Source organism: Branchiostoma floridae, chromosome 1, assembly GCF_000003815.2.
Source record: "Branchiostoma floridae strain S238N-H82 chromosome 1, Bfl_VNyyK, whole genome shotgun sequence".
Classification (NCBI taxonomy): Eukaryota; Metazoa; Chordata; class Leptocardii; order Amphioxiformes; family Branchiostomatidae; genus Branchiostoma; species Branchiostoma floridae.
Genome location: NC_049979.1, coordinates 10,625,865 through 10,648,099, shown reverse-complemented (window position 1 = coordinate 10,648,099; position 22,235 = coordinate 10,625,865). Strand labels below are relative to the sequence as shown.

Sequence of the window (22,235 nt, the reverse complement as noted above, 5' to 3'; positions counted from 1 at the left end):
GTACCAATGATGTTTCTTGACCAGAGTTTCAAAATGTCATTTGAGTTTGTCCATTTGATAGGTGAATGAAACAAGGAGGTTGAAAAGAGGGACCTGCTTGAATGAAATAAAAGAGTACATATTGTTTGGTATACATATATTAACAGGTGGTAGTTGTCAACTCCAGAGTGAAGTTTTGAGTTTTTATAAGGCCAAGCAGTTACAATGTAATTAGATATTTGGTGTCTGATGTTTCCTTTCCCTTTGTGGACATGTACAACCTCACTGTAACTGTCTGAAAGTGCACCTGCATGTTGGAAAATACCAACATTTCATCACCGATTGATTATGAATGGGTTGTGTTTCATACTACATACACTCATACCCCATACATTGGGCTCCCTGGACCATGCAATGGCTTGTGATAATGCTTTCCTTAGTCTATTTCCAAACAACCGTGTTGTCCATTAGTGACCCAAATATTCCCGGTGTGGAGGTGTATAGATATGTGTATAACCACCTTTGTTCTCTCTCTCACACACACACTCAGACGGCACTGTCAGCAACCTGACTGTTGGAACGGTGATGTTTGATGGCTCCCGCTTCCAGGCTGACATCACGTGGGAACATCCTGCCTGTGAGTTCCAGTCACTCCACGTTTTCTGTGAGCACTGGCAGAAAAGAGTCTCCAGGTGTATGCTTTTGGAGGAAGATCGTTAAGTTTTCTGACTTATGGAGAAAAAAACTTTAACTAACCAACACTGGTAAAATAGTTTTGACTTAACCAAATTTTCATTTTCACAGAATGGACCCATCTACCACTGCGTAACAGCTTTAGGGATCTGATGTTTCTTCAGACTAAAATTTGAATATGTTCCAGCTATTTTGGTGTGTTTGCTGTGTTGGTTAGTTTCCTCCATAATGTCATTTGCCAATACAGATGAACTAACTGTCAGAGAAGCCCGGCATAGACAAAGTTACGATCTTCCACCACAATATCTGATTGCGCATTTTTATGGATCCTATATATAAGGCACTATGGGTAGGGCAAGGGTCAAGTGACATCACTACCATTTATTTATTTATTTATTGATCTTATAGGGTGGTCCCTTCAGTCAGCAGACTGATTTCCAAGGGAGCCCTGTCATTACCATGACAAGATATGTCGCACGTGTCTGTTCCTGTCTTTGTTATTTCTGTCATAGCCTACTTGAATAAAAACTGCCTCGAAATCACATGCCAAATGTGACTGTGCCATTATGCCAAATAGTGGTTGTACCAGCGGACAAATTTAGATGAGATTTTTTACACCTGGTCCTGACCATGTTCTGCAGGGTGGGGAGAGGCAGGGCAGCTCACACACTACAGCATCTCTGCAGACAGATCCCCTTACTGTCAAGACAAGATCTTTCCTTTTAATTATGAACGCCATCTTAGAGTGAGTGCTTCATATGATTTCTGTCTGTCTAGGTACAGTTTTGTAAGGAAAACATGTACAAGAGAGATCCTGTGCATACATCTTTTAACACACACAACAAGTTTTTCATGGCGTCTTCTGAGGTCATAAAGTTCAACACACTTTGCCTCTGGTTATAAGGTAGTAAAATATACCACACATCTCTGATCCTGTTTGTTTGAAATGATAACTCATTCAGTAAGTTGTAAGTATTACTGCACATTCAAAGGCAATTCGAGTTCTGCATTTTGTAATTTACTGGTTGATAATCCTATGATTGTCTTGTTTTTACAATATCATAATTCAGAATCTCATGGTTTTGGTATTGCCAAGGCTTGTATGATCATATTGATATGGAAGTCTTTAACTCATTCTTTTTCTTCAGAATAAGAAAGACATGTTCTACTGGATGTACCAAAGGGTGGAATTGGGTGTATCATCTACTTCAAGGTCTGATCAAACTTAACAACACCCTTAATTTGCGCCATTCACTTTATTCACCAGACAGTTTCATTTTTCTTGTATCTGTTTTTGCATATCAAATGAAAGTACTCCAGATGCACTGTAGTTTTGATGACATTGACAGTAGAAGAATTGTCCTTAATGTGTCATCATCATCATTATCTTCCATACAGCTCCAACCTTATACAACGTGTGGACCAGCCAAGGGAACCTCTATTGTGTTAGACCTCACCGGTGAGATTACGTCTCTCATACATCAGCTGATGTTAGCAGGTGTCCTGCTAACTGACAAATGTTCCTTTTAAAAGCTGTAGCTTACTATTTTGCACTCTGGACCAGAAAAAAAACTGAAAGAAAAACAGAAAAATGACGTGTATTTCCTGTACTTACAAATCTGCAGATTGTTCCCAGATCAAGAATTACACCTGTATACCTGAAGGTGAGTGATTAAGTGTACTTTACCATTAGGAAGTGTGTTTATTGTAGTGGTACTTGTAGTTGTAGTAGGGTCATACAATGTGTTTATGCTAGTATACAATCTGTACAAAAGATTAACTTCTTCCACTTCTTCATGACATACAAGATCTGCATCTTATTTGGGAGACGGGGTAAAAAGTATTGAATGACTCAGCAGACGATGGAACATGCACAGGGAGAGGACCTACATGCAACATCAGCTTGATAAGTCTGAGCCTTTCAATTTGTAAATTTAGTGATTTCTGTTTGAAGTTTTAGCAGCAAACTCTCCACAATGAAATCATCACACAGTGAAAACATGCACTCTGCATGCCCACTGCCAGCATTAGATACAGCAAACACCTCATTATTCCCCTACCAGAAAATTAAGACTGTCTGAAGTGAAAGGAATGTTTGTCTTTACAACCTCCCCAGCTTCAGCACCAGGCCCAGTGCAGAACATCCAAGCCTCAGTCACCTCCACCCCCCATGGGATCTCTGCTAACCTCACCTGGGACAGGCCTGACAACAGGACAGGCCAAATCACCAGCTTTCTGGTTAGATGGGGACAGTGTGTTACTGTCAGTATTCTCAGCTGGATCCAGGAAACTACTGCAAACTCTACTGTAGTACCAGGGGTGAGAAAGCCATTTGCTTGATCATTTCTTTTATTTCCACAGTCACAACTAAACACTACTGTACATTTACATCTACAATGCCATTACAATCCAACTACAAAGCCATCACACTGCATAGTCTGTCTTAAGGTAAATTGATTTACTGTTGGTTCATCTGCAAACACAAAGAGATGACAAACTCTTGATTTCACCATACCACAAAATTTTTAGTACAGCAAACTGAATTTACAATGAATATTTCCCATACCGTGGTATTTCTAAACCAATGAAAAAAAAATTCATCCTTGCTATTTCTCAGAACCTACAACACTACCTGCTGAGTGACCTCAGACCAAATAGCCGCTATGGAGTGCAGGTAAGTTTCTCATCATTTCAGGGGATGATGTAAGGACACGGCCCTGTGTTTGTGAGAGCCTCAGTGGTTAGAGAACCCAACACACTTATCCAGAAGAGAAAGGATTGCCCAATGTGGTTGGCTATGATAAACCTGTGTCATATAGCAAAGCTGCATTGCACTGATAGCTTTGAATCATGTGCCATTGAGTATGACCAGCTTTACCTTTATGTACCTTAGTTTCTAAAGACATTGTAATTTCATATGTCATGAGTATTGCAGTGTCATAAATATATTTGTTTGGACAAAGGTCTTGGATATTTTGCAGACTGCTGCATTACAGCTTTTTTTATATCAAACAGGTGCTTGCCATGACACCTTATCATACAGAGAATGACCTGAACATCAACATAGCTCATGTCACCTGTTTTGAGACAGGTAAGCAGTTAGCTTCAACTTGCTTTTAGCCAAGCAATGGCTTGGAAAACATTGCTATTGATGACACTGAATAGTGTCATCAGGTAGCTGTTTTAAGGTTCTTTGTGCTACAGTTTACCTGCCAAGTTTCGGTAGTCCCTCTGCTACCTCCCTCACGGCAAGGTGACTGGTTCTACTTCCCTTACAGCACTGCATTGGGTAGACTGCAGTCCCAAACTTGACTGAACTTGTATCCCCCCTCGTCAGTTTATGACTGTTACAGCATTAGATTTTCTGATCCATACAGCCTCCGCAATCCAGCGAGTGCATTTGATATTCATTTTGAACAAAGGGTGTTGATATCCTATTGATAAAACTGATTACTAAGGTGTGACTTAATTACTCCTTGTTATAACATTGTTTATCTTATATTGTAAGATATGCTAATGATAATCTATGATAAAAGTGATGCTATCCCTTGTATCTTAAGATATTATTGTGTGCTGGATGATCCAAATTCCTGGTCTATTCCATGTTAGGGGATCTTCAAGTTTATGGTACTACAAAAGTAACTGTTTCCAAGATGAGGACAGCCATACTGGAGAGCACTCTGCCCTATGGTAAGATGATACTTTCCTTGATGTGCAGATTAACTTTGATTGTTTTGCTTTATCGTTTTCTCATCATCAAGTTTATCCGTTTTTACTTGCATGAAAGTTCATCTGTGTGGGTAAATGACATTATGAAAAAAGGTAAACTTTACCTAATCAACAGTAAAGAAGTTAGGTCCATTACATGAACTAGGATGATGGAGCCAGCCAAGTATTTGGGTAAATCCCAACTTCTCTATTGTTGGTTGGTTGGTAAGTTTTTCATAACTCCAGGTTGTAGTTATGATCTGGCTGTCATCTTCAACAGGTCTCCCAGTTGGTGAAACCATCCCTCCCAGTGCAGACACCAGGCCCCTGCCCCTGCATATCTACATCCCAGCCTCTGTAGCCGTCACGCTCCTCCTGCTGGCTGTATCCTACTGCTACTATCGCCACTACAAGTTCTCCAGCCTGACTAAAACTGTCGATGATGACGGGGGGACTTGGAAGAAGAACATCTACATCGCAGGTCATCATCAGCCTGCTGATAGGTGGGTTACAAAATATGTACATGTATGTCTTTCTCACAGTGTGTTGCATATTTTAACAGGCTTGAGGTGTAGCTCTCCTCAAACTATATGTTCAACAGGTGTCCAACTGAATAAATTAGAATGTTGATGTTGTCAACTGAACATTACATAGCAGGATTACTGTCCTACGTTTGGAGTGCTACTGTTAGAAGCTACAAATGTATCTGCAAGCTAGCTGCAGAAGAATGCCTCTTACAGGTAGTTAAGGGTATTGTGTGTGTAGATTTTCTTGATGAAGTTGTGTGTTTTTTGTTTAGAATTTTGACGTAAGAATTTCTTTTCACAATTTAGATTTAATGAGCTTTGCACAAAATAGATATATCAAATAGGTACATTTCCTGTAAGAGTTCATTAGAAGCGCATATTTTCTCATTGGTGTTTAAGAAAATGTAGGCCCTATCGGTCAATGCCCTTTCATACTCCACTCACCAACTTCACGTGACAATTATGCAACATTCCTGTGACATGTCACATGTTACATGTAACATTTTCTCTACCACATATTTATAATCATTGAACAGTTGACTTTCATTACTACCTCAATCCTTTTTTTGATAAAAAGAAACATCCAAATAAAAAAATCTTAAGCATATAATTGTCATCAATATCTAAAGTGGCACGTTATGGGTGAGGACAGATGGCAGTTCTCCTGACATGGCAACCACCTCATGCTTGTGGTTTCCATGCACCTGCCCGTGCCATGGTATCTGTTACCATTATCACCAGTTTAAAATCCCAGCGCATTTCGAAATGTGTCTTTGGCATGCCTGAAATTTTCCACCATTGTTCCCTTAGGCACCTGACAAGACTTGCATCCCAGCGATAACCTTACCGACCCCTGAAGCTTTCCTGTACTTGGAAATAGCTGAAAAAGTGCTTCAGATGAATCAACTATATGTGTACGATATTCAATAGACAATCTACTAATTTGAATTACAGCCCTTTTTCCCTCCTCAAAATTCTCCTTTACTTGTACATGTACATAACATACATACTGAGGTACTACGAGCAACAACTTTTACCAACTTTGTAACTATTGTAAGTGTCCAGTTTACATTACTTGTAAGTGAAGTTGAGTTTTACAGTACACTGTTGATGTTCACATTTTTGTTGTACTACTATTGTTCTTATGTTTCATTTGCATTTACAGCTTGGATGTTGTAAAACCAGACCCGTGTGATCGCTGGGAAATCCCCTTCTCGCGCCTCACGCTTTACGAGACACTTGGACGAGGTGCCTTTGGCAAGGTTGTGCGAGGAGTCCTGATGGGCAGTGTACCAACACACAGGAAGGCCTCCTCCCCGATCGCAACAGAGAAGGCCAAGAGCTTCAACGTGACTGTGGCTGTTAAGATGCTCCATGGTAACGGACATATGATAAAATGTATTACAAAAATGTTGCCATACTTTGTACCTTGTACCACTATTCTTCAAGTTCACTTTCAGAGTTCATCTTCATCCAAAAGAGCTAAAACAATGTCAGAAAATTTGATGTGTAGCAATTTGCATAGAAACATCCCATTTGTGTTTTGGAGAAGCCTGTTCAAACTAGTTACGCATATTTTCAATATCTGAGGAAGCTCAGTACATATTTAGTCTTGTAAAAATGATAACCACACCTTGCTCAGTGCCACCTTAGTATCATAGGTAAATTTGCTGTTGTTCCTTTTTTGCTTTTTGATTTTCATATCTTGTAATCTATTATTTAAGAAAAAGCAAAGTTTCTAAGCAATGTCTTTCAAAAGACTTTAATATTATGACCTTTTAGGTAGTTAAGAGTTTAGGCAACACTATCTCAATTCCCTGGTTCTCATTGACAAATTCGTATTCTTGATTGCCAGGCCCTGCGGCATGGGATGCCAGGTCAAAAATGTAGATTTCAAACTAGAATCTGTCTGTACTTTGATGGTGATCAGCAGGTCCAGGCTAGATAAATGTGGCCGTTGCATTCTCTTGATTTGCAGATGAAATAGTTGTCTGGCATCCAGGAATGCCAGCACAGGCAAACCCCAAAAAATGCAGCCTACCATCTACTTCCTTCTGGAACTTGGGACATGATTTTCTGATTTTGTGGCACCTCAGAAGATGCTACCCCGAACTGTTTGGTTGCTAGGAGATCGCCTAATTGGGAAACACATGGGGAGATTAACCCTTACAAGCCCGCCCTAGAGCCACATGTTGACGTGCTGCACCCTCGGACATGTCTTGCAGAGTTGGCAGGAGAGTGCCAAGTTCAGGCCTTCCTAGAAGAGATCCAGCTGATGAAGAGGGTTGGTTATCATCCCAACGTGGTGAGCCTGCTGGCCTGCTGTACTGCTGGGAGTCCTATCTGCCTGGTGGTGGAGCACATGCCACAGGGCGACCTCCTCGGATTTTTGCGGAGCAAGCGTTCCCAGGTGAGTCCGCAGCATCCTTGCACCTGTCTTCGGGTCACCAGCCCCACATGATAGCAATTAGCTGCAAATGAATTCTCCTGTTGATGCAAAACAAGCATCCCAGGAATCGAGGGGAAGAATCTGCCACCCACCAGCCTGTCTATGTATGTCCATGAGTATAAACTTGGCCCCAGATCCTATAGCTAGCCTCCTACAGTCTCTATATGATTACATGGGCAGAGGTACTTAAAAAAACATAAGTTAGATGCAAGGTAAGGAAACAGGCAGGGTACAATTTGTCATTCTTACACTCATTGGCATTGCTCAAAGTACTTCTATCAACATATTTTTGTTACCTGAACCTGACAAGCATAATTCTGCTAAAAAAACTAGATATTCATACATGTCAATTTGCAAACTGTGTTAGGAAAACATTTCTTTAATCCTTCATTTCAAGCATTTCACAACCTGTCAGAACAGTAAACAAACTTCCACATACACTTATATATATCCAGTACAAGGCTGGTGCGGGTTGACATAACAAATACATTATACTTGCGCTACTGTAATTTTTCCTGCACAAACCTGCATATGTAGGAAAAAATTCAAGCCCTGTACTTGAAAGCTAAAGAGGTTTGGCTCCAGACAACCTGCTATTCTGATCTGTTCTGTCATGAGACATTACAAAAATATGAAATGACAACTGAACAGATCATACCACAGAAGAACAGAACCAGCATTGCTCATCTTGTACACAAGCTACCTATGAAAATGATGGGCCGGACTGTGTTTTGGTGCAAACATTCCATGAAAAGTCTGCTTTGCATTATTTCAAAAGATGTTCCTTTTTTGGACCCCACAAGGCTGGTTAAACTTAAAGAAATTGGTACAAAGGTACTGAGTCAGACGTCACCATTTTCTGATCAACGAGATAGTGAATCTCCAAGTCCAAGCAGATATGTGGGCAGCTCAGAGGTTTATGATCATGTCTTCCTAGTGGTCCGTGTTGAGGGGAAAAGAGACAAACATGGACCCCTAGAAAGACATATAAAAAGCCTCAAAAGCATGGCGTAAAACACAGATGAGAACCCAACATCTGCTTGGAAATTAGGAGTAAACATTTGTTAACACTGCCAGGACAAGGGAAGAAATTAGTCATGTGTTTACATGCACCTCAGGTTTGGCTGATCTGTTTGATGTCCCAGACATTACAAGTACTCTATTGATGTGGAACAGTGGTCTTTGATGTTTACAAAATTTACATGGTCCTTTGACAAGACAAAATAACAAGGATGGAACTACAAATTAAGGAACGAACATTTCATGTGAATGCTACATTAATCAGTGCTTACACACTCACAAAAGGCTCCTGTGTACAGTTGACTGGTTTCCCTGATTTCCAAAATAAATACAGGTACAAAAGAGAAGGTTTACAATGGGACAAAGCAGTTAACCAAGGTGTATGGCCATGACGTTCCTTTGGTGAAAAGTTAGAATAGTCTTAACCTGTTTTGTTGTGTAGCTTCGGGCTCTAGCCTCAGGCATCAAACCCCAGGGGTTAACAAGTTTTCTAATATTCACTTGCCCTAAAAGTTTTACTTGCCCAAAACAACTTTGCACATGCACAAAATCTAAATTCACATTTTCTATGTATTATCACTTCCAGCAATGGAATTCTTTGAATTAAGTATTGGCTCAATTTTTCTATGTAGACCAATGCTTGATGCCATGACTGTGAAAAAGTGGCAAATATACCAAAATCATGGTAAATCTTATCGGTCAAGTGGGGTAGGACTTATGTTTGCCTGATCAGCATTTTTACTTGCCCTGGACAGTCAGGCTAGTGAAGTTGATCCAACTTAACTCCTACATCTAAAGGAAACCAGCGCACTTATAAAGACGAGTAGGCTACCGAATGTTTCAAGGGTGGTATTTGTGAAATGATATTATCATAGGTATGGATAGCACAATTTGATCTGCAAATGATAATCTTTCTGTCATCTTCTAAAATCACCATCACTAATATCTAAAGATGACATGAAAATTAACATTATTAAAGATTCATCTGGATCGGTAGTCAACATAGTACATTTTGTATAGCTAACTTTGTTCCAACACATACAATGTAATTCTTTTGCATTGGAACAAATTCTTAGCTCTGAACTATGACACAAAGATGGCAAATCAGATGCACATTGTCAGATGGTCTTGTTTTAGAATCATTATTTGAAAAAATTTTTTTGTAATGTATTAGATTTTGACATAAATAAAAATCAACAACAAAATGTTGATGTGAAGTCACGCGTAACCACAGCTGACACCTAACAGCTAAGTGCAACACAAAGCGCAGCAGACATCAGCTGTATTTGTTGAGGACTGTCCAGATGTCAGTTGTCATGCGATTGGCCTCTCCTACACCACATTCAAAGGTGTCGTAGAAACCGCTATTTATTGGATGTGGGTGTTCAAATGACATGCTTTAAAGTGGGACCAGCGGGATTTATGTGGTGGTCGTCTGAAATCGGATGTCCTCTAAACCGAGACAACAATAATGGTCTCCCCTATGGCAGGAGTGGCATAAAGGACAAGACTTGGGGTTGTTATATGAGTTTGAATAGTGCACAATGGGGGAAGGTCCCACCCTGTCCGGCAGTGGGAACATGGAATGTGACAGGTCTCATTCAACAACTTATCCTCACAGGAGGGAGTGCTAAAGCAGACATAATATTTTATTCACAGTCTACCTACCATCCAGTCTGCCGTCCCAGCCTCCGTAAGACCCTTCGATCTGCGGGCTGAGAAAATAGCGGGAATTGCAAAAGGGAGAATGATTTGCCATGGAGTAAAGCTGACCATGGTAGTTCAATTGGCCTCCCTGTGAAATAATTTTATGTTGTACTAGTTCACTTGGCCTGCTGTTATGTTTTGAGCTTTGTGGCAAGTTATTTTACCTTTTTGGCCAATGCCTGCTATTTTCCAAACCCACAGATCGAAGGTTGGGGTAAGAGACTACAGCCACCCTACTGGTGTCTAGGTGGTATATTTTTGCTTGGCTTCCCCTCGACTTCTCCGTATTGTCCAAGATGCGGGCCATTCCGACACGTCACCTTTATATGCTATTTACTAGTGGAGAGAAAATGAACTTTCACCATTTTGGGATATGGCATTGTAAACATTATACATCACCATTAGCTGTCGGAAGTCGCTGTCACCACCCATTACCCCGCAATGGCCTGGTCTTCTTCAGCCATTAGTGTGCTGAATTCTTTTTTCGTCTCCTAGTTAGATATAAGATGGCGTTGCCCGGACGTGCCCGGTGAGGCCTGAAAGGTCCCGGTAATAAGGAGACGATTACGTCGTCCGCTTTTTTACAAGATCTCATGATGGTGGTTTTGATCTGAGTAGAGGCGCTCCCAAACCCCCTTGTCATTGTGAAGACAGCGTGTTAACCCCTCGGGTTTGGAGCTGATCACAGAAGATTGAATCACAAATGAAAAGTTTGAACCTTTCCATTCAGCCTCCCATTAGGTGGAGGCTTGTGCAGTGATCCAAAAATCCCTCCTGCCAGACCTTTGTGTTGTGCCGTGCCGGCATTGGTTCTTGGCTTTAACTGACCAAATTTTTCTCAGCCTAGCAACCGGAGGGACATACAGGAAGTTTAACTACCAGTATGTCTTGTTACGCTTAATTTCCAAGCAATGTAGGGGTGGGGTCAGTGTTTTACGCGTATTTTCGAGGAATTTTCTGTGGTCAAGGGACATAAAAAGGTGGCGGTCAGAACACAGAAGTAAAATTTTCGCTGTGGTTTAGAGTCACTGCGAAAACAGCGAAACAGTGCACAATATTCAAATAGGTTCTCCAAGAAAGGCTCTGTCTTCATTTTGAGTATCTATGTGTTGGTTGATTTCTTTTTTAATTGGATGGAAGTTCTGGTAGAGAATGAAAGCCTCTGGACCCTATGACCTGGATGTTCGTCACTGGTACCCACCCCTTGACACTTTTGATGGAGACAAGCTTAGCACAAACAGATGCAAACCAAATGAAGCAATTGTTGGGAAATGCCAGTCACTCTGCTTCCCATCTTTCCTGTCATTGTTTATTTTCGCATAGTTGATGTGAGGTGCTATCTGTTTTTGTTTGCACCATATCTAGATGTACTGTGGGGGTGCATTCTACAGCTTGCCAGACTCCATCACTGCCCTCATCCATGTTCAGTCTAAAACAGTCTTTTACCATTCATCTGTGGTTGAAGATTCACACCGAATGTTGTCTCTAGGAAGCAGAGATTAATCCAAACAGGATGATTTTGATGTTGGTGGATGTTGTTAGTTCTGCATGGCAACAGAGTGGGGCGCGGAGCGTGGTCAAGGGCTTATCCCTGGCTTCTGTCAGTAGCAGGGAGGTTCCTGTTCATTATCAGCCCCGGGGTTGGTGTGTATCCCAGGAGATTTCTCCTGGTGCAGAAGACCAGGAAGTAAGGAAAAGGTCAGGTGCAGCATTCCGTCGGTGGCTGTTGACCTCTCTGGCACAGAGCATCTCGTCTTGAAACTTTCAATATAACTTTATTCTTGGCTTGAAGGATGTAATCAATGTAGTTTTCTTCTTAGCTTGAAAGATCTTATCTCCGAATAGATGTTGGATAAACTTTCATCATGTTTTCTTATTGTTTTTTTTTTTCCAGGCAAAGCAATTTGTTAACCTAACATTAAAGCCATACTGTACTCCAAAACGTCATTGTATCAGCCAAGTGATATTGAACTTAGACAAGGGAGAAGTTGCACTAAGCAGCATTAACTAAGCCTCCTTACAAATTACGGTAACCCAAAATAGCTTGCCTACGCCTTACGGAAAAGGGCTGCGTAGGACCCCAAACAAGGCAATTGGAGACTTAATCCCCTATACACTTTTATAACAAGGCACTGGAGATTTCTATACATGTACATCCTCTGTGCTGCTGTATACATATAAGCCAAATTACTGGTAGAATCCCCAAAGTAACAGGTTAACATGTTATTGACCAATCAAATAGCAGGATTCCTACCAAGGGCATTGTTGACAAAAGGTAATCTAATTCACTTTAAGGAGGGCAGTGTTTGCTTGGTGTGCTTACAAAGCATCTACGACAGAGGGAAGTGACCCCAAAATAAAATAATCTCATTGAGTTTTGGAAATCTAAGGTTGTTTTCAAGTTCTCAAAAAAAATTAGCCCCTGCAGTTCCCGAAAAAGCCACCAGTGGCCACAAAAGTTTACTACTTAATGGCTGTTCCGAGGGCTCCAGAACACAAGATCGGCTGTCTCCACTGCAGTACCATAAAAAGTTGCTAAGGGGCCCAAAATCTAATAATTTCGAGGTCTTTTTTAGACCTACCCACATACCAAATTTGAAAACATTCCACCCAGGCTTTCTTGCGTTTACAGACACACACAACACACACACACACACACACACAAGGCTTTCTTGCATTTATAGACACAACACACACACACACACAAAAAAAAAAACCTTTTGTTGACATAGGTAATTAGATGAGTTAGTTGCACTTACTTACTGTGTTGGAACAAAGTTGTCTACAGACTTCTCACCACCATCTACTGCAAATTCAAGACCCCGAAAACTTATGTCGATTTACAGTACTTTGGCTTATGCTTGGGTGGTAAGGTTGGGGGGGACCCACCTCATCCACAGATGATTAGAGACCTACCTCTCACAAGAAACATGTGAATTACAAGGTTATCCAATGACGATCTTTTGCTTTAATTTGAAAATTGTGTGGCAGTTTGACAGCAGTGGGTCAACTTCGCCAAACCATGACATGGCCGACAGGTGTAACCAGCCTAACCACGCCTGGCGCAAATTTTCACATCTAACTTGTTAGGGTTACTAACCTTTATCTGGCATTGATGTGGTTTATAGAAATGTCAGCCAAACTGGGATGTCAACGGAGATGCCAACCAACCATCACGTGAAAAGACTGCTTACTATTTACTACTTGTTACCTCCTTAAAAAATTGAGTTATTGTTGTTGGGGGTGCCTGTCTGTTTGTCTATCTCTTTTTCTGGATAATTGTAGTCAGCAAAACTTAAAACCTTTAGATAGATTGTGATGATATTTATATATGGGTTAGGCTTTAGGAAGTTGAAGGTCAAGGTCAATCATGGACCTCCTAACAGCTTTCCTTGGCCCAGGCCTTGGACTGTGTACCTTAAGAAAACATCAGGTACAAGTACTTAGTACGAGTAACTGTACAGAGGAACAAGCACAGATCTGGACCTGTACTACCTGTACCTGAACGAACAATTCAACAAAGTAATCCATGGGCTTTTGTGATGACAGAAACAGTTTACAGAATGTTTATTTGGACTTTCCATGGTATGTCATGCAAAGAACCTACTCTCACCAGAGGATCTAAACCCAAAACCAGGTGCGGATGTCAATGCCCATTAAGATTTCTTTTTTTTTTTAGAGCTAAATTTTCATCTTTGTGGTACAAAATGCATGGTACTGATATATTGACAATGTCATTCAGTATTTGGACATATGGTATATCTGTACCTACAAAAAGTAAAAGATGTTTACGATATCTTACCAGTCCTTCGCGTATGCTTACATGCAGTAGACTTGGACCCTCAAGTTGGAAGGTAGCTACCCCTTGGTGATAATATCAAAGTAATAGGGTTTACGAGCAGGTGGTTGCATAAATTTGTATCTGGATGAAAGAAGCCCATTTTGGGGACATGAAAAGTATCTTGAGTCAAGGATGATCTTGGTGCAGCATTTCTGCTAATGGGCAGGGCTGTAATAACTTGAAACATTTTCTTTGGTGCATCATTAATGCCATGTATGTTGTGCTCTTTATACTGTAAATGTATTTAAGGTAGCTGGGATTTGATTTCACGGCAGCGGGGAAAAGGACTTTTCGCGGTGGTTTTAAGTATGTGGTAGCACCATGTCTCTTCCTGCCATGGAAAAATGTTTGCGGTGGTTTTAAGTTTGCGGTGAAGCGGCCACCATGAAAACCGCAAACATTAAACCACAGCGAATGTTTCTGCATTTACTTAACATCAAAGGCCATTTGTGAGTCCTTTGATTTAATCAATTGGGGCAGAGGTTTTAGTAATGTATTTCCAAATGTTTGCCATGGTTTTATTTTCATGGTTTTCATGTTAAGCTGTCCTCTGCAAAATGATGACACTTCAAATTCTCTTAACATTTTGCAAAACAGTTGTGATGTAACGCTGGTATAAAGTATTAAACATTTATTATACAAGTTGCGGCGTCATTGTAATGAGACAAAATTGCTTGGTGAAGATATGACCGTAAAATATTGTTGGGACCAGCTGGTTGGGACCCCCCATGCAGGCCCTCTAGCAACACCAAAAGAAAAAGTCAGTGCTGCTGTTGATAACCTAACGTAAACTTTCATTTTTAGTTAACCTTCAGCTTGCTAGGGTAGCAAATTTAAAATTTGTATTGGTTTAATCTGGTTAGTCAGCCATGGGAGAAGGTAAATTGTAATCCTGTCAGTAAATCTTGCATATCTTTGATTAATTGCGACAATTTGCTTCCTCATGCTTCAAACCAAGTTGCTTATCTTTGAAGGCTTAATAACAACACGTTTCCTGAGTATGTGTCAGGTGGTGTTGTGGCTTAACTGACATGTTAGATAGCTGTGTTCTCTCAGCAGAGCTGGTGCTACATGTATATCACTGACCTGTGTGGGTGATCACCAGTATCACTGGCCTCTGTGTCAGAAGTACATGGCTCAAAATACCCATCTGAAACTAGCAATTTATAGAAACAAATTAAAGATTGGAGAAAAATCTCTCTCGTGGACTGGACAGTCAGGTGACAGTTTCATGGAAGATTACAGAAAAACGTATAGAGCTGGTATTTGGTCACCTAGTCCTAGCAGCTTGTATCATAACTGCAGGGGCATCTTTATTAGAAGGACTGGAAGTTAGCAACATGGATTGTTATGAGTTGTGGTCTGTTAGCATAGCTCATAGTTATATGCATAGCTCATAGTTATATGCAGATTATTAATTCATTTTGTAAAAGTCAATCCAGATAGAGTAGGAGTCCCCCGTGCAGCTCTATCTGGATATATGAACGTGAATGGTGTTTTACACTAATGTGAACTGTGTTTTACACTTCCGTGCACAGTTTGGTTATTGTCATTACACAGATAGCTATATATAGGACCAATAACAGGATAGGCCACCACAAGTATGACAGTGCAACAGTTCTGTCCTAATCACCTGTCATTACCCATTGCCTGCCTGCAGGACCAGCATACATCATCCAATGCATCTGTAATTATTGATGTTTCCTACCCTCATATTACCAGGAGAATAATGGCATCGTCACCACACACCCTCCTCATTACATTACCGCATTGTATCCGAAGAAGTCATCCAAGTAGCATGTCTTGTTTGTCAGCAGTCGTGCAGCTGGCATTCTTGAACAACAGTCCGTGTTGTTTCTCACTTCACTTGCAGCTTGTTTGGGATGTGTTTACTTCACCCAGGGCCAGCCAAACTATCCCAGCAATGATTTAATTGCTGTAGGCGCTGGAAACGTTAACTCGTGCCATGGTGTCTTCCCAGGAAGGCTTCGCAGGTGCTGGGGTTGGGGCAGCATGCTAGGCAGTCAGCGGGACAAAGTACACTTAGGCTACAGAAGATCATTAGTTACATCTGTCAAACATGTAAAAGAACCCAACACACTTATCCAGCGGAGTAAGGGTAAAGCTGTATGTGCTTGGCTGAAAATGCGAGCCACAGCAGAGCCACACTGCTACTAGCTATACTTTGTAGAAAAGGCATCACCTTAGTCATTAACAGAGGATGCTGATGTTTACCTTTTTTATAGATATCAATTTTACTGAGGGTTGTTATTGAGAGGGAAGTACATGAAGACAGAGCTTTAAAAGAAGTTCAGGTACACGACAAGATATGCTTGAAACTGTAGGGGTAACGATGTATACATCAATGATATGGTACACTGTCAGGCTAAACTCGAGAAGGAACCCTTCCTGCCACTGCTATGAAGGAAACACAAAAATGATTGTGCCCTGCATGAACCTGATATGAAGTATGCACAGGTGCAGGACAAACCAGAATAGCACATGAAAGGCACCCTCTGTTCCCCATTACTGCTCAGAAAGGATGTTGTCCACGCTGCAATGGGTAGTTGGGTTACTTCAGCCCTGTTTGGCAGACCTTACCAAATCTGCATGCAAATGTCCCAGTTGTAACAACACTTCTCCGGATTGGAGTGATACTTGAGAAAAATGTTTCTCCTTGAGTTTCCCAGTGGGATGCAGCACCCTCCCACCACTGGGGCCATTCTGTGCTCACCCCAGGGTACCAGAGAATCAGAAAACCCAAACAGAATGCCTCACCTCTGCAGTTTGCTCTTTTTCTGGGTCAGTTAGCCTGTTATTGGAGCCAGAAACGGGACATCACAGGGGGGCAGAGTTGGCAACAGCTGCACCTGCACAGGATTGGTACCTTAGGTAACAGACACATGAGATGATGGCTTGAGTGGCAGCTTTCTAGCCTCCACCAGGCCTTCCTACGAAGGATCGTAGAGTTCCAGACAAAAAAATCTGGAAATTGGCCTGCAGGGGAGTCAGTCCATGCTAAGGTTAATGTTCCCTTCCAATTACTCTCTCAATAATTAATAGCCAGCATAGTTAGGCCCACTTTACATTACGCTTTTCGCGTTAGCGGTAAATTTCCCATTATCGGGACGCCGCTATCGGCACCTCTTTAGACACACCGCCCGGAAATCTGACAGGACACCCGCGGCGCGCGGTGGAATGTAAAATCTTGGTGAAAGTCTACCCGTATTAAAAGATCGCAGTTCTTTTTAGCTGCACGTTGTTATATTGAACAAACGTTAATTTTTTGTTTGCGTACCGCTACCAAGTGATTGAAAATTCAAATACGTGACTTGCATGAGAAATACAAGTCCCTGACTACGTTGTTGTTTCGCTGACACTTCCGGTAACTTCGACCACAAAATTTTCGATAAAAAAGCACTTAAAAACCCTTTCAAAGCGAACTGTTTGATAGAAGATCCCTTTCTTTCAGTGATGACCTGCTAAATTATGGCTACGTACTGAAATAACCGTGAATATACGCACAATTCCTGCAGGTATAATAACCACCTCGTACGTAAAAACTCAAGCTGCCAGCAGTTCATGTGGCGGGAATTTCCCCACCAATGTCATAGCAACGGCCACCACTGTCATAGCAACGGCCAATCGGAGACGCGTAATGGGATCACTTCATACAAAATTTGCAGAGATAGCGGCTTCTGGTTTCGGTACAACGTAACGATGTATTGCAGGAGAAAATATTCGGAATCGAACTTGTATATTTTTTTACAGGTCTTCCACGAAAATTGTGCAAATGTAGGTCGTCCAAAAATGTGAGAATGAGATTATTTTTCGCTGACATCCCGCCTGCTTTGAAGGTTGATTGCAGACCCGATTGACGTAAGAGCCTGCGTAGGTACCTAGGTGGCCATTACGGAAAAGGCAGGCCGTGAAAACTATTTTTTCTGCGTAGTTCGGGTTGATTTTTGGGTTGACATTCATTCTACTAGTATATAAAAAAGTAACTATCGGGAGACTGTTTTCTTATCACTGTATTCTTACCCAGCGTTATGAACATGATCGCTGCTGGCAATTTTCCTCCAATGTTTTGCAAATCTGAGTTTCTGTACCCACCATTTTTTCGCGCCATATGCTAATAAGCGCGCGCTTTATGCTAAACATCTAAACCCTGACTCCCGCTAACGCGAGCCCGACGTGTTCGCTTTATACGCAGTTTGGCGTTGACGGGGACTCCCGCTGAGCCTACGGCCGTACGCTTCGGAGTGGACGGGAGAAAATTTGACGATAGCGGGACTACGTTAACGGGAACTCTTTACACGGGGCTCCCGCTAACGCAGTCCCGCTAACGCCAGTCCCGCTAACGCGAAAAGCGTAATGTAAAGTGGGCCTTAGTCTGGTAGAGACGAGCAGCTTTCAGTCATCAACCTTCAGAAACAGCTCTGCTACCTGTGACCTGTCCCACCTCACCAAGCATGTCTACACCTATACAGGAATAATCCTGTGACTGACGAACTGCTGCCACACAGTGCAGGGCACAGTACTCAGTACTCAATGAGGTTTCCACAGGGCCTAAACAATTAAGTACTCAGTTCTTGGACTGAATTGAACTTGATACTGTTGAAGTAATGATGTGGAAGTGTATCTTGCAAAGAGTGAATTTACCAGTTTGGGCATGGTAGTCAGTTTACTTTAATGGAGCATCTGTTTATAGCACTGATACACCTGTATATTTTGTATCAACACAGTTCCAGGTGGGTGGAGACAACACACTTTAAAATTGCAATACTTCTCTTTTTGATTATGCCTCACTCCCTCTACATCTTTTACCTAAGTGCAGCACTAAGTATGACAACCAAGAAGCAATATTGGTGATGCCTTAGGTTAACAGTTTACTCAATGGATTAGGAATGAGACATCATGTTTTCTCCTGTAATCCCCCTCCAGCTTGGTGCGGCTTCCTGAAAAATTCCCTCAAACTTCTCAACCACAGAATAAGATTAACCAACAATAACAAAATCACCTGTCAGCACCAAACTACAATAAATATTGCCTCTCCATGTCCTACAAGAAACACATGCCCCCTTCTTATGTCCTCCACAGTACAACATCCTGGAGAGGTAAATCCAAGCCAGTTAGAATAAACTTAAGGACTAGGAGAAGGGGGTTTACAGAAAGCACTGGGCTGTACACCAGGCCAGGCTACCAGGGCCCCAAGGGCAAGCACTGTTTATGCCCTCCACTGGTTTGGTCCCTGCCAATCCCAGCTGATTGCTAACTAGATGTAGACAGCTTATGTGGGTGGGCTGGTAGGACAGAAGATGAAACACAGTGTATGTATGTTTACATGTTTGAGTGTGTGCATGTGTGTGTATGTGCATGCCTGTGTAATTTTCAAATGAAAGTTAACTCTATCATTTTCCTCACAAAAACTACAGTACAGATTACAGTGGTTAGGTATCCAGGTAGAACATGGCATCATATATTTAATAGATCAATTAGCCAGAAAAAATCCAGGCTAGGTATCAGATGTTTCAGATAGCATCCACCATCTTCCCTTTTCAGTTACTGATGAATGATAGTAGATGTTATCTGAGACATATGACTGTGTAGAGAATTGACCAAGTTGCTTGATTCATTTTGTAATGTTATCACGTACTCTACACATTGTAAAAGGACCACAGAACTAAGAGGTTCATTCAACATGTGTGGCCTAAATGTTAAAAATAATACTTAGATTAGAGGAAGTGAACTTTCTGGTTTGTTGGTCCCACCTGGCTCATTAAAGATGCATAGGGGAGTCCTGAGTAAAATTAGACATAAGTGTGTACAGTTCAGTAGCTGCCAGCTAGTTTTGTACACATGTTGAGGTACAGATTTTGACAGTGAATCCATGTAGTACAAGTGACTTGTGTAGACAGCTGTATTTACCCAGGAAGAGGGCGGATGTATCGTTTCTTCCACGTAATTGGTTTCAACTCAGGCAAAAATCACAAGAGGACTCCTCTTACCAAAACTTCTTCAAACGCTCCAATGGGAACTGCAGGTTCCCATGAGGATCGGAATACCATCATGAAATCTTGGGCTCTCTTAGGTCTGCGTACCTAAACGGAACATCATGTATGGATACTGGTACGGAGGTGTAAGCAATAATGACAGATACAGTATGTTTGTTTGGACTTTTGGTATCTCAAGTAAAGAACCTACTCTCACAAGAGGATCACACATCAAAGATGCCGCTGCTTTCACCACCCATACGTTTTTTTGTGTCTTTTTCCACTGCTTGATTTGTACCTTTTTGATAGGAAAAACTATTAGTTGTTAATTTGTTGTTAATTTGTAAATATACAAGTCATAATCTTTTCAAGATTCGTCAGCTTAATACAGGTACATGTACACTGCAAAAAACAACAACAGATGTATGACTTCTGTCCTTGTTCAAGTTTTAAAATGAAATTGTAATAATTGAGCATAATTACAATTAGTACTTAGAATAAAAGAGTTAAAAGTTTTATAACTTAGAGATAAATGTCAGAAATGAAGGAATAATTTCACCATTGGTCTGTTTATTGTATTGTCACACCTGTAGAGTGTTACATTTTTGTTATTCTTGCATTTCCATATGACAGAACGATTGACACGATGATAACGGTCGCTTTCATAGAAAGAGGACATTACTTTGGAAGACCAAATTCATGCATAACACATTTATGTACACCTACATTTATCACACCTCCTGTCACCAGATCAAAACAAATGTGAATCTTCACCACATGATCCAACTACAGTTATTCATTCCCCTCTGCAAATTCTGTATCCGCATAGTTACTTCCTACTGCAGCTCACTGTGCCAATATCAATATAGGACCTACTACAGTTGTATAAGTGGCAGATACTTGATCACGGTGACTTAGCCTGAACAGTCAACCTCTTTGGGTCTTTGCTTAGGATACATTTTCATGGTTGCCCAAACAGAATGGGTAGGACCACTGGACCTGCAACAGCAGATGGTATTAAAAGGTTAGCCTGTTTGAAGTGATTCACTCCCTGTCCATACTTAGAGTACGTAAAAAAGTGGTTTTGCAGTAAAAATGTGGATCAGAAAGACACAACTCTCTTGATGGCATGTTGATGTTTCAGTAGAATAGGCATCCTTCCGTCTCGTTAGCCTCTGGTACCACTAATTACCGGTAATTACAAGCTTGTTGTAGACTCAAGCAGGTCACAAGTTGTAACATTAACCTGGAGTGCATGTATCAACATTATGCTTTTGTATTCAGCTAAGTGAAGCCCATGGTCCCCAACCAGAGCTGTTTTCTAGAGTCTGTTGCACATCTGATGATCAATGAACTCAAGCACTGCCACAATGGAAACAGCACATCATTATTACAGAAAAACATAAAAGTAAACAAAGCAGTTCCCCTGAGATGAAGAGGTCAGGGGTCAACCTACTCTTAAATGACCACTGCAGGTGTATTGTCTCAGGTTTCTTGTTTTTCCTCAGTTTCCACTATTTTCGTGATTTTGATAATGAAGTGGTATGTAATCTGCTAACCAGATGTTGATAGTTGCGAACTAAGAACCTTTCCCTGTCTTGTTCTTGTGGTATATATACGCACACACAGGAAGACGTCTGATATGCATTGAAACATATGTAGGTGAGAGACATTACTGGCTGAGCAAAAGAAAACCCTAAAATTCCAGGGAGTACGGTATACCAAGGAAGGCATTCAAGATACTCCTGTCAGACAGCGACCCCTTCCACGACTCAGCCCATTCTAACTTCATACAGTCAAACCTGCTCAACTGAACCACCTGGCCAATGTGACTGCTTTTTTGGTGGTCCTGTCGATAACCTTTCAAGTCGAAAAAGCATCAAGAATCCGGTCCACATAGACACTAATTGTATCGGTCCCCTGTCATGAGTGGTCTTCTTGGACAGTTCTGACTGTACCTGTATGCCACCATGTCAAAAAAGTCTGTGGGTCATTTGCTCTTGTAAGCAGATGTTGACAGTAAATAAAGTTGTGCGTTTCCCTATGTTGAAGCTTGTTTCTATCAACGGATCGGTACTTCACCTCGGCTGGTTGTGTGTGTGGTCCTCCCTCGCAGCGGTTTCTCGCGCAGGTTGTTTCTTTCGCTCTGCGGTCTCGGGTTGCACGGAAGTTATGGTTTGCGTAGTGGCACAAAGGGCTTGCACGTGTACCTGAAACCAAAGGAAGGCCACAGCTGAGGGGTGCTCACAATATCTGTGAAGAGAAGTAAACAGAGTTTGACCCATTCCACCTGAACCTCCCTTTTCTTCTAAAACCCC

At 41.4% G+C, this 22,235-nt stretch overlaps 1 protein-coding gene across 1 annotated transcript in view; it reads left to right on the top strand.

The window, feature by feature from the left end:
* The first annotated feature begins 564 nt into the window (after positions 1-564).
* The window catches only part of LOC118427306 (proto-oncogene tyrosine-protein kinase receptor Ret-like), a 28,394-nt gene continuing 6,723 nt past the window's right edge, over positions 565-22,235 (top strand). Inside the window, exons 1-9 of the mRNA XM_035837035.1 lie at positions 565-616; positions 2,298-2,336; positions 2,789-2,991; positions 3,290-3,346; positions 3,688-3,763; positions 4,282-4,362; positions 4,661-4,883; positions 6,073-6,284; positions 7,133-7,317. Coding sequence (XP_035692928.1) covers positions 565-616; positions 2,298-2,336; positions 2,789-2,991; positions 3,290-3,346; positions 3,688-3,763; positions 4,282-4,362; positions 4,661-4,883; positions 6,073-6,284; positions 7,133-7,317 — 1,128 coding nt within the window. The remainder of the gene's footprint in view (positions 617-2,297; positions 2,337-2,788; positions 2,992-3,289; positions 3,347-3,687; positions 3,764-4,281; positions 4,363-4,660; positions 4,884-6,072; positions 6,285-7,132; positions 7,318-22,235) is intronic.